The following is a 12970-nucleotide window of genomic DNA, read 5'->3' as shown; positions in this document are numbered from 1 at the left end:
GTGGCCACACTGCATCACATTGACAAATGGGGCAACCCTCCAAGACAGCCATTTCTGGATGCAGGGACAGGGCCCTCAGTGGGGCGAGCTGAGCATGGAGCCATGGCATGATGGCTCACAGTCCTGGATGGACGCAGCAGAGTGACCCTCATCCATCATACCCGCATGTGCGCAGAAAGCTCCTCCCGTTCCTCTGCCATCATTGTGAGCACCAGGGGACTTTGCCAGACCTCTCCTACCACGCGGGAAATGTTTGGGGCTTGGCAAAACACAACACATACTTTCTCAGGCACTTCTTGTTTTCATATTTTTCATTTTTCGCTGCCTGTTAATCTGGAGTGAAATAGAGTCCATATGTTCCAAGTCCCTTTGCCTCATTCTCTGCAGCATGATTTTTATCTCTGAAATTGTTTGAAGTCCCAAAGTTTTTGATCTTTTGCCTTAGAAAGAGGGCACCACATTTTGCCACGAAAGGATGTAAACCTGAGACCTAAAGAACGTGTGTTGGCCTGGTGCTCCCAGAGGCGTGTGGATGCAGCATGGGACAAGTGGCTCCCTCATCCTTTCAGGGAAGTTGTTCACCCAGGAGTGAGAAAGTGCAGATGGCCTCCTTAGGCTGTGCGGAGTGACCTAGGGCAGTATTCTTTTCTCATGGCAAAAGGAGGAAAGCCTTTGTAGGTTTCCCCATTAGGAAATTAGCCATGGCTGGTAAGGGGCTTATAAAAAAGGGCCTCGGCCTCTGCCTGAACCCCTCATTTTCCGTCTCCCTGGTAGAATCTATTTACCATCAAGTCAAAGAAATGTCATAGCCACGTGCTCAGGGAAGAGTGCAAGACTGCCTCTACTTATTTCCTACATTAAATGGAGAGAGAGTGCTTTTCTCTAAAGAGCCATTTTGGTGCTTTCTCTGGGGTGGAGAGAGAGGCACCATGCTAAGAGAGATGAGCGTCATGAGGACATCAAAGACCTGTGGTATTTGCTGGAGGCCGAACCCAAAGCCCAGGCTGACAGACAGGCAGTTTGCAGAACAGGTATCTGTGTGCTTTTTTCAGGAGAAATCCCAGCATACGGTGAATGGCATCTGACACACCCAGGATTGTGGGGTATGTCCACCACACACTCAGACAATGCAAGTTCCCTTTACATTGCAAGTGGTTTCAGGGATGAGAGGAATGCTCTGTGCCACACTAATCCACCTACACACACACACACGTGCACACACACACGTGCACATACACACACAGACATACAGTGTCTGACTAGAAGTCTATACTTAGAATTATGCTCCTTTAGCAAGAAACTTTTGATAGGGGATATTTGGGTGGGGAAAAGCTGGGAAAAAGAAAGAATCTGAGGATCTTGAGGATCCCAGAGTGGGCTTTTCAGAAGCCCCCTGAGAGAGGTAGGGTAAGGGAAGACTGTCCAGAATGCAGAGAAAACAAACTTCGCTTAGCAATCTGATTAGTAGGAGTGGTTGGATTAGTAGGATTATGATTGATTTTCTTTTCTTCACTATATTTTTTCACATTTTCTAAATTTGTCATTTTATGGTCAGAAAAAAAAATGCTAATTTAAAAAATCCACAAAGAGACAGAAGATCTTTGAAGGACAGCACTCACAATAATGGGAAAAGGGTTCTCCAAAGTCTAGGGGAGCTGGCAGGTCCCAGCTGTCATGGACCCATCCCAGTTCCTGAGCTCCAAAGAGCTGGTAGAAGGCTCTGCTGACCCTGAACCTTGAAAACTTCAGAGGCCTGGGCTCTGCATTTTGGGTTCCTTTTGGAACTGGAAGGATTATCTTATTTTTAACAATATGTCCCAAAGGCTTTAAGAAGTTACTGTACAATGTACGATGATGCCTGGGTCTCAGAACCGGAGGGGATCCGTGCATGGGCTTCAGGTTGTGGCAGAGTTTTGTGCATCTGTCTGAGTTGCATATTTCAGAGAGAGAGTCCACAGCTTTCACTAAGAATCATAAAGAGGTCTTGAGCAAATGAAGCAACAAGACCTGGCAACAGAGCCCAGACCTCTGAAGCTTTCAAGGTTCAGGGTCAGCAGAGCCTTCTACCAGCTCTTTGGGGCTCAGGAACTGGGATGGGTCCATGAGAGCTGGGACCTGCCAACTCCCCTAGACTTTGGGAGAACCTTTTTCCCATTATTGTGAGTGCTGTCCTTCAAAGGTCTTTCTGTCTCTTTGTGGATTTTTTAAATTAGCATTTTTTTTTCTGACCATAAAATGACAAATTTAGAAAATGTGGAAAAATATAGTGAAGAAAAGAAAATCAATCATAATCCTACTAATCCAACCACTCCTACTAATCAGTTAACCTCCTAGGGTTTTTCTTTTTCTTTTGTCATTTTAGAGAGGGTTGAGATCATATATGTCTATGAATAAGCCCTTTTCATTTAACATTACATCATAATCATCTTACTTGCCATTGAAAAGTCTTCATAAGCATCATTTTCTATGTTTGCACAATATTCTATTATATGGCTGCGTGACAGTTGACTTACCCCTTTTTCTGTTGGGTATTTGTGTTGTTCACAGTTGTTTTGTTTTTTGTTTTGAGACAGGGTCTCACTGTCACCTAAGCTAGAGTGCAGTGACACAATCATAGCTCACTGTAGCCTTTAACTCCTGGGCTTAAGTGATCCTCCCACCTGAGCCTCCTGAGTGGCTGGGACTACAGGCATGCATCACCACACTTGGCCTTTTTTAAGAAATGGGATCTTACTCTGTTGCCCAGACTGGTCTCAAACTCCTGGCCTCAAGTGATCTTCCCAAAACTCTGGAATTATGGACGTGAAGCCACTGCCTCCAGCCTTTGTTCCCAGTTTTTTGCTATAATAAATAATGCAGTCAAAACTATCTTTGGGCAAGATGCCATGCTTGCATATTGGATTATTTCTTTATGATAAATTCCTAGAAGTCTTGTTTGACTTTTGAAGATGCTGTGTGTTAAGATGTTGCTGAGACTCATCTGTAAAGCGTGAATGTTGCAGACGACTGTGGGCAAAGAGGTGGGGCAGGCAACAAGGTTTGCTGGGTTCCTGTCGCACATTGGATGCACCACAAGGTGCTGTGGGTATTAATGGAGACTTAAGCATTAAGAGACCCAGCCCTTATCCTCGAGGACCTTACTGTATAATGTGGAGCTATATCATATATATTAGGTTGGTGCAAAAGTAATTGCGGTTTTACCGTTAAAAAGAGGGCACCACAATTACTTTTAATGGCAAAACCACAATTACTTTTGCACCAACCTAATAAATAGCCTAAAGAGACGTCTGTATCTCAGATCCCTGGGGAATCCACACGGGAGTCTAGGGATGGAGTTACATTTTTGTGTATCACGTCATGTTCATGTTACATTTTCTGAAGCTTTCATCAGAATCTTTTTATCTATGGAGCTGCAAAGAATTCCATGCAATCATTATTTTGGGTGTGTAGGGAAGAGGTGTGGATCATTTATCTCTAATTATTCTTTTCTTCTTTTATTATTTTATTTTATAGTTTTTATAATATAAAAAAATAAAAAAACTTTTCTTAAGTACCATTAATATGACCAATAGCGTATACTGAGGAGATGGCAGTCAGGGTCCTGCTTTTGGGGACCTTGAGGTAGAGTGTAGCAGAGGCCAGAGCCTATACCAATGGGTGTGAGGCAGATTTCGGCAGTATTTGTCACCTGTCCCTGCAGTGACCTACCACTCCATTTACATATAAATCTGTTCCTGGTAGCATGAGCCGGTTTTAGATGAGCTTCATGCCTACAGGATCATGTTGTCAGAACATAGTGTTACACAGGTGTGTGAGATTTTTGGTGATACAAACCAATGTTATCTCATCTCTCTGCCGGAGCCTCAGTCCTCACCCGGTTGCTAAGCATTGAAAGAGCTTCTCACCGCTATTTCATGCCCATCAGGGGGACCAGCCCGGCTCTGCCAACATAGAAGAAAAGGCAAGGAGGTGTGGTCATTCTGTAGGCTCCGGGCTTTTCGCTCAGGGCCAGAACTGGATGTGCACATGGAAACTGACAGCCATCATTTGTATTTCCTTTCTCCAATCTGCACTGACCATTTCTAGGATGTGGCTAGCTCTTCCAGTGAGAAAATGAGAAAGCCATGTGCCAGGCCGTGGCCCTGGACAGACATCTGCAATCGCACAACTTCTACAAAACCCCATCTTAGCTCAGCATGTTGTAAGGGTTCGTGGATTTTGGCAACCGAGTGGCTGTAGTCAGGACAAGTGGGATAGGGTGGGGTGTGTCTCATCACCCCATTTCTCTTGAAGTCTCTCCCACATCTGTGACTGGAGTGCCCAGGTCTCCTTTAGAGGGTCTATGGGTGAGCGTGCCTAGACCACAGAGACCTGCCCCAGGACAGGTGCTTTGACTCCCAAGTCTTTTCGCCTAGCGTCTATTTTATCTGACTTGCTAAGAAATCTGTGTCAATTTTTTTTTTTTTTTTTTTTTTTTTTTTTTTTTTTTTTTTTTTGCCCTCAAGTTGGCCGTTTCTCCAGGTCTAGCCGAGTTGTTTTTCTTCTTCCTTGACTCTCGGCTTCCATGGAATAAATCTCTTTCTCATTCCCCTGTCACTCTCCTTTCCTTTGATCCTTTGTTTTCCCCAGACCCAGAGCCACTTAGTCTCCTAAAGGGTTCAGAGAGGCAGTTTGGTCTCCCTGTAATTTATACACACATTACAGTCATCACGTAAGAGTAATTCTTATTTGGCCTGACCTCCACTGGTCAAAAGCAACACACCCCACCCTGAAGCAGATGGGGGTCGGGGAGGAAACAGGCACTGCCAACTCCTCAGATTTAGGTAATATCCGCTCTTTATAGGAAAAGAAAAACTTTAAACAAACACATCTGTGACCACTGCCAGCCCTAATCCGGAATGCAAAATAAACAAGCACGATAATGCTCAAAATACAATCCTGGGGAATCGTCGGGGGCAGAGAGGGGAAGACATCAGCCAAAAGCTTAGACCTTCAAAGGGTATCATTAAGAAATTCTTCACACTTAATTAGACTCACCTTGGCTAGGATTTAAGCTTATATATTCTGATTCTTCCAAATACAGATACTCTTCTCCTTTCACTATGTGATTTTTAATAATAATATATTTTTACTAAAAATGATATTTTAAATATAAAATACAACATATAAAACATTTTATATATAAGATAACTGTAATGATATATTTTATATGTAAAAAGATTATATCATATACTTTAATAGTACTATTTTATATTTTGTATTTAAATAATATAAAAGCAAAATCTATTTCTGTTTAAAATGTTATAGATTTATATACATAAACTATAAAATGAAGCATTTTATACTACCTTAGCAAATATTGTTAAACATTTCTAAAATATAGATTACTTAAATATCTTAAAATAAATCTTACTATTTAAATCAATACCAGACGTTTAACATTAAAATTAAGTAATTCATGGCCTTTTGGGACCAGGACACCTGTAATCCCAGCACTTTGGGGATTTAGGGGGTAGGGGACCACTTAAGACCAGGAATTTGAGACCAACCTGAGCAATATAAGGAGACCCCTGTCTCTTTAAAAATAAATAAATAAATAAATAAAAATTGGAGACCCCATCTCTTTAAAAAAAAAAAAAAAAAGCTGGGCATAGTGGCTCATGCCTGTAATCCCAGAACTTTGGGAGGCTGAGGTGGGCGGATCATGAGGTCAGAAGTTTGAGACTAGCCTGGCCAACATGGTGAAACCCGCCTCTACTAAAAATACAAAAATTAACTGGGCATGGTGTCAGGCGCCTGTAATCCCAGCTACTCAGGAGGCTGAGGCAGGAGAATCGTTTGAACCCAGGAGGCGAAGGTTGCAGTGAGCCAAGATGGTGCCATTGCACTCCAGCCTGGGTGATACGGTGACACTCCATCTCAAAAAAAAAGTTTAGCTGGGTATGGTAGCACCTACTGTCTTAGCTACTCAGGAGGCTGAGATAGGAGGATTGCTTGAGCCCAGAGGTTTGAGACTGCAGTTAGCTATGATTGCACTACTGCAATGCAGCCTGGGGAAGAGTGAGATTCTGTCTCAAAAACAAACAAAAAACAAATTAAGTAATGCAACATAAATATTTAAAGTAATATTGAAATATATAGAATATCTTCTTTTTATTTTCATTATTTTTTAGTTTTTGAGACAGAGTCTTGCTGTCCCCAGGCTGGAGTGCAGTGGTCAGAACATAGCTCACTGCAGCCTCGACCTCCTGGGCTCTAGTGATCCTCCCACCTCAGCCTCCTGAGTCTCTGGGACCACAGGCATGCACCACCAGCCCGGCTTATTATTATCATCATCATCATCATCATCATCATCATCATTATTATTATTGAGACAGGATCTCTCCGTGTTACCCAAGCTGGCCTCCAACTCCTGGGCTCAAGGTCTCCTCAGGCCTTGGCCTCCCAAAGTGCTGGGACAACAGGCATGAGCCACCACAACTGGCCTTCTTTTTCTATTAATGTGAAATATTTTAAGATCTGGCCCAGGGATGCGCGTTCAGACATGGTCCCGCCCCGCTGACCGCTGTCTTCCTCCCACCCGCAGGCATCGGCAAGAACGTCATATGCGACCGCACGGCCACGCCGCTGGACGCCTTCCGCATGACCTCGGCCGCCCACTACTATCCCAAGCTCATGAGCATCATGGGCAACGTGCTGCGCTTCCTGCCGGCTTTCGTGCGCATGAAGCAGCTGATCGAGGAGGGCTACGTGGGCGAGCCGCTGGTGTGCGAGGTGCAGGTGCATGGCGGCAGCCTGCTGGGCAAGAAGTACAACTGGAGCTGCGACGACCTGATGGGCGGCGGTGGCCTGCACTCCGTGGGCACCTACATCATCGACCTGCTCACCTTCCTCACCGGCCAGAAGGCCGTCAAGGTCCACGGGCTGCTCAAGACCTTTGTGAAGCAGACTGACCACATCAAGGGCATCCGCCAGATCACCAGCGACGACTTCTGCACCTTCCAGATGGTGCTGGAGGGCGGGGTGTGCTGCACCGTCACCCTCAACTTCAACGTGCCCGGTGAGTTCAAGCAGGATGTCACTGTGGTGGGCTCGGCCGGGCGCCTGCTGGCCGTGGGCACCGACCTGTACGGGCAGCGCAACAGTGCCCCGGAGCAGGAGCTGCTGGTGCAGGACGCTACGCCGGTGAGCAACTCCCTGCTTCCGGAGAAGGCCTTCAGCGACATCCCCTCGCCCTACCTGCGCGGCACCATCAAGATGATGCAGGCGGTGCGTCAGGCCTTCCAGGACCAGGACGACCGGCGCACGTGGGACGGGCGGCCCCTCACCATGGCCGCCACCTTCGACGACTGCCTGTATGCCTTGTGCGTGGTGGACACCATCAAGAGGTCCAGCCAGACGGGGGAGTGGCAGAACATTGCCATCATGACCGAGGAGCCGGAGCTGAGCCCTGCCTACCTGATCAGCGAGGCCATGCGCCGCAGCAGGATGTCCCTCTACTGTTAGCACAGACTGAGAACCTTGGGGACTTGAGCCTTCTGCAGGGGATGTCCACAGAGAGGGAAAGGCCGAGGGGAGAGGGTGGCCATGGGGAATGTGGGGATCAGGGAGGTGAAAGGACAGTGGGAATAAATGGCATGTAGGAAGGTAAACTTCATTCCTGGTGACTGATCCCAAACCAGACTGTTTGTGGGCTGAGCTTCTAGCCTGGAAGCATTTAGGAGAGCCTGCCATTCCTGGGATGATCCTTGCTGGGTATTTGCATGGGAGTGGTTTGGTGTAGCTGCCTCTGCTGCCCTTTACTGTGACAAGCAAGGAGGGGTTGCTTCCCTCCCTACCTCATCCACCCGACACACCTTGGCCTTCTGCAAGCCAAATGGTTCTGCGGGGTCAAGACACTAGTATCACATGGCAAGCTCAGTGCCCAGGACACCCACTGCTGGCAGGAGAAGGCCCATTTTCACAGTCCGCATAAGCCTGTTAGGCTGGGGTTGGGGGAGGGATGGGCTGGTGAGAAAGTTCAAATTCCAGGAAGCTACTTTTATTGGATGTAAGGTATCTAAAGGCAAAAGTACTTAGAAGCGAAGTGGCCACCTTTTGATTGATTGGGCTTCCTTATAGGAAGAACTGAGGGTGTGTCTTTGCACTTGGTTCATTGCCCTTCACCTGGTGGAGAAAGAGAGGTCAGAAATAGTAAGCAAAAAGCAGGACTCCCAGAAACCACAAGGAAGGAGCACAGGCTGCACCAAAGCAGGGGCAGCAGAGAATAAAATATCTCTTTGAACTTGTCAACAATTAAAAAACTGAAAGGAGTCACCTTATAACACTATTTCCAATAAAGGTGGAATTGAGTGTCTGAGGGATTATTGAGGTGTTAAGGTAGCCCTGCCACATGGCTCTCCAGGCAGGGCCGAGGAGATAGCACAAAGTATGGGTTTGACCATAAGCTCATATGCTGCCCCCAAAGACTGGGAACGGCTGTGTGCCTCAGTGTTACAGTGTGAATTCCTAAACAGGGTAAAGTGAGCCTAGCCAGGGAGGTGTCTGGGGCTCCATCACCCATCTCTCCTACCAAGCGGGGCAAGAGCTTTTAGGAAATCCATCCAGCTTTGTGGATTTAAAAAGGAAGCCTTCAGTTCCAATTAGAATCCCCTTTCCTTAAAAATCAATCAATCAATCAGTAAGTATTTTCCTTAGCTCCAGCATTTGCTTTCAGGATTCTGACAGCTGAGAATTTGGGGGTAGGTATTAAGCAAAACAAAAGGACAACAAGGAACATTATTCCTAGTGTTTCTAAAATGGGGGTTTAGAACCCCCCATGGGGCCATTCTTAGGCTTGAGAAGGCTAACGTTGGAAAAAACATATTCTTCTCATTGGTCTCCTGTCTTGTCCTTGCACACTCGGCTTACAGAGCTTTTGTTAGAGATGCTGAACTGCAGGCTGGGAGCAGGCAATGCCAAAAGGGAACAGACACACATACATGCACATACACACATACACAGATTTTTGATGCTTGCTGCCATCAAATGTCGCTTGAAATCATTCTTTAAAAATTCAGATCTGGTCTTGAAAGAAGTATCAAATCAAGTACATTCAGAGAACAGGGAATTATCCTTTGTTATCTTTGCTTAATTCTTCACCCCATGTAATTATCTTTGTTATCTTTGCTTAATTCTTCACCTCATGTAAGATGTTTGTCAAGGGTGGACGTGGAAGCCATTCCTCATAAGTCTATGTAGCTTTTGTTCACAGGCTCACTGGAGTCCAACAGGTGTCTTTACATGCAACTGAGGTTTAGAGTTCTTTTCAGGTAGCTGCCATTAGAACTAGAAGGGAATCTAAGAGGCCTGGAGTCCACCCCCAGCCTGGGTAGGCAAAATCTGAGAGTGAACAGCCCAATCAATTGCATCCTTCATTGTCCCCCCTAGGGTCAATATTCTTTGAAGCCCAGGCTACTCATAGGTGCAAGTGTGGTGGTCCAAATGCGAGGGGAATGCTGGGCGTTTTCTAGAACAGAGAAGTAAGTACTGCCTTCCTGGAAAGAGTCACCCTCCTTCCTGAGGCTTTGCTGCAGTACTGCAGGTTGGCTCAGCTGAAACTCCATGCCTGGTTCATTGTGGTCCCTGACCTGTTGCTGACAGACTTCATGGTCAGCATTCCAGCTCTTGGCAACTATCAGTTCCAAACCAGAGATTTGCTGGAATGAAGTCTCCCAATAATAGTTTGAACAGAGGCCCATGTCACGAACTCCTTTGCTTCTCATTCTTTTTTTTTTTTTTTTTTTTTTTTTTTTGAGACAGAGTCTCACTCTATCACCCAGGCTGGAGTGCAGTGGTGGCACCGTCTTGTCTCACTGCAACCTCCGCCTCCAGGTTCAAGTGATTCTCCTGTCTCTGCCTCCCAGGTAGCTGGGACTGCAGGCACGCGCCACCACACCCGGCCAATCTTCTGTATTTTTAGTAGAGATGGGGTTTCACCGTATTAGCCAGCATGGTCTCAATCTCCTGGCCTGGTGATCCACTCGCCTCGGCCTCTCAAAGTGGGATTTTGCAGGCGTGAGCCACCGCACCTAGCCGGTTCTCGTTCTTCTAAATTGCTCTCTGGGAAAGTAGTTTTTGTGGAAACATTGGAATTATTATTATTATTATTTTCTAGCTAGCCTGAAGGGCTCTGATGAACGATGAAGGGAAAGCAAACAAAATTACTCCATGGGTTTCATTTTTCTAAGTCATTCATAACCTAAATAGGGATATTCCTGGGGTTTCAATTGTATGTTTCTGTACTAAACCTTAATACTTGGGAAATCTTTTCCCAATACTTGGGGTTTTGGAGAGAGGTTCCCACAAAGGTCTCTAAGCTCTGTAATAAATATTTAATGTCTAAAACAAAAATTCTCATTTGAAGCTGTGGTATATAGAAAGAACATATACTTTTTAAAAGAGGCAGGAAAAAATAGTAAGTGTACTCAAATTTTATCTACTGAAATGCATGTAGTAGGTAGATGAAGGAACAAGAGAAAGAAAAGAGCTAGATAGTTCATTTTCTTTCAATATAAAATGTAGCAGATGGGTTTGAAATACTCCTTTAGTGCTCCATTTGCCCTTATCCCACCACATGCATTTGGGGTATAGCTGTATGAAGCTGAAATCTCTAGCCTTCAACAGCATTCTGCAGAAGGACTTCGTTTCAGCCCAGCCCCCTTCATCAGCCCAGCCCTTAGGGGTTTGGGTACCCACAGCTGACTTTGACCTAGGACTAAAACCCAGCAATGGCTCCTTTCTGCTTTGTTTAATGTGTTTCAAGGGCCTTGATGTAAGGAGGCAGTGCTTTAAGAGTCTTCCCATTTAGTTCCCGCTTGCCTGTTTTGTTCCCATCAATGTGTGAATGGCCTAGATTCTAAGTTCTGAGGGAGGGTGTGGGTTAGGGTTCTTACCTGGTATCTAAAAGTGTTTGGGAGTTCCCTGGGCCTATTTGAAAAATTTTAATCTGTGACCGCTCTCAGCTCCTCCAAGACTTCTCTCAACAGCCAGTTGCATTGCAGGGCACCCCAGACCCACCTTAGCCTACATGGCAGCAAATACCACTGTGCCAGGTGTATGTGGACTCTAGGGTAGTCTTGGCCAACTCCAAGACTGGCCAATTCCAAGACTTGTCCACTGTGGGCAGAGTATTTTAAGTATGTTATCTCATGCAATCCATAAAAACAACCCTATAGTGTTGGGTATTGCTATTTCTTGTATACACATGAGAAAATGGAGGCAGTAAGAGGAAGAGGAACTTGTTCAAAGTCACACAACTGTTAGGCAGAAATGAGGTCATTCAAATCCATAATCTTCTCCTCCAGACCACACTGCCTCCCAAGAAGAGATGTGGGCACCTCCTGCTCTTGCCAGGCAGGAAATCGCTCCTTGTCAACGTCTACAGGGGTCTGCTCTCACACCCCAGAAGGACTGTGACAAGCATGGACTGGCCTGCAGCTCCACTCAGCCTGCTGTCAGCACCCTCCTGTTCAGCAGGATGCGACATCTGATGTTCTGCCAGCGGGCTATAGAGCTGCACATAGAAGTAGCCAGTGTTGCTTCCTCTTCCAAAATGGAAATATCACTCAGTCTCTTTTCAAATTAATTTCCTAAGTTGATTTTGATTGTAGGTGATGCAGCAAGCCTCAGGGCTGGGAATTTTCAAAATCTTGTTGGTCGACTATTATAGATGGCCTTGGAATTTGCTCTTGGGGGTCTGAATATAACATAGGAAAATGTCCTTTCTCAGGGAGTGGGGCTTTAAAGTTCGTTTGTTTGTGATTCAAATTTTAGCTGCGCACTGCACCTTGGCACTCTTACTCTTTGTCTTGTCTCTTAGCCACAGCTATTGAATTTGACCTGTGATCGTAAGTTGGGTTTCTGATCTGATCTCTTGCATTCTGGTGGGTACTGGGGGCAGAATCAGCTTTGTTAATGATTTTCTGGGCAGAAAGTAAATTCAGCTGCATCTGAAGGGGCTTCACAGTCCAATATATGCCGTCCCTTTGTTTTACATAACAGAGCAATGGTCAAGGCCACCCACATCTTTAGTGGTAGAGCCAGGATGAAAAGTCAGGTTTTCTGCATATTAAGTCTCATGCTGCCTCACACAGCACCTCCAGAGCTCTAGGGAAAGGAGGCTCAGAGAGATGAAATGACTTGTCTGAAGTCCTGTGGCTAGTGGGTAGAGAAGTTGGAATTAGACCTGCATTTGACCTGGATTCCCTGAGCAGTTGCAGGGAAATCCGGAAATTCTTTTTTTTTCTTTTGAGACCGAGTCTCACTCTGTCACCCAGGCTGGAGTGCAGTGGCGTGATCTCAGCTCACTGCAACCTCCGCCTCCCGGGTTCAAGCGATTCTCCTGCCTCAGCCTCCTGAGTAGCTGGGATTACAGACACGTGCCACTGCGCCCAGCTAATTATTGTATTTTTAGTAGAGGCAAGGTTTCACCATATTGGTCAGGCTGGGCTTGAACTCCTGACATTGTGATCCACCCGCCTTGACCTCCCAAAGTGCTGGGATGACAGGCATGACCAACCGTACCCAGCCAGGAAATTCATTTTTAAAATAAACTCAATTATGTCTTGAATGTACTCAGAAAATGAGCTGTTTAAAATGTCCCATTGTGATTGTAATGTGAACAATGATCTCTAACTTGTATTTTATTTGGCAAGGATGGGGGATGTGCATCAAATCTTCACCTCTGGGATTTCCTGAGACTTGCTCTACTTGGATCACCCTCCACCCATATCCCCACCCCACTCCTAGATATTAATACAAATCTAGCCCTGACCATTGCCTACTGCTCCACTACTTTCTTTGGCCATCAGAGCCTTGGAGTTTACAGAGCAGAGGCCATGACATTGGGGAGCTTGTTTAAAAATCAATGATCAGAGCCCAACATTTTAATTTCCTTTTAGGGAGAGAGAGAAGGGCTATGGGAGAAAAG

General features: G+C 45.7%; 1 protein-coding gene across 1 annotated transcript in view; it reads left to right on the top strand.

Moving 5' to 3' along the window:
• GFOD1 (Gfo/Idh/MocA-like oxidoreductase domain containing 1) overlaps positions 1-12624 on the top strand; it is a 129607-nt gene extending 116983 nt beyond the window's left edge. The window contains exon 2 of the mRNA XM_007973660.3: positions 6587-12624. Coding sequence (XP_007971851.2) covers positions 6587-7506 — 920 coding nt within the window. The 3' untranslated portion in view covers positions 7507-12624. The remainder of the gene's footprint in view (positions 1-6586) is intronic.
• The last annotated feature ends 346 nt before the right edge of the window (positions 12625-12970 follow it).

The sequence above is a fragment of the Chlorocebus sabaeus genome, chromosome 17 (assembly GCF_047675955.1).
Source record: "Chlorocebus sabaeus isolate Y175 chromosome 17, mChlSab1.0.hap1, whole genome shotgun sequence".
In the NCBI taxonomy this organism is placed as follows: Eukaryota; Metazoa; Chordata; class Mammalia; order Primates; family Cercopithecidae; genus Chlorocebus; species Chlorocebus sabaeus.
The sequence above is the reverse complement of the archived record's forward strand: the minus strand, read 5'-3'. Positions and strand labels throughout refer to the sequence as shown.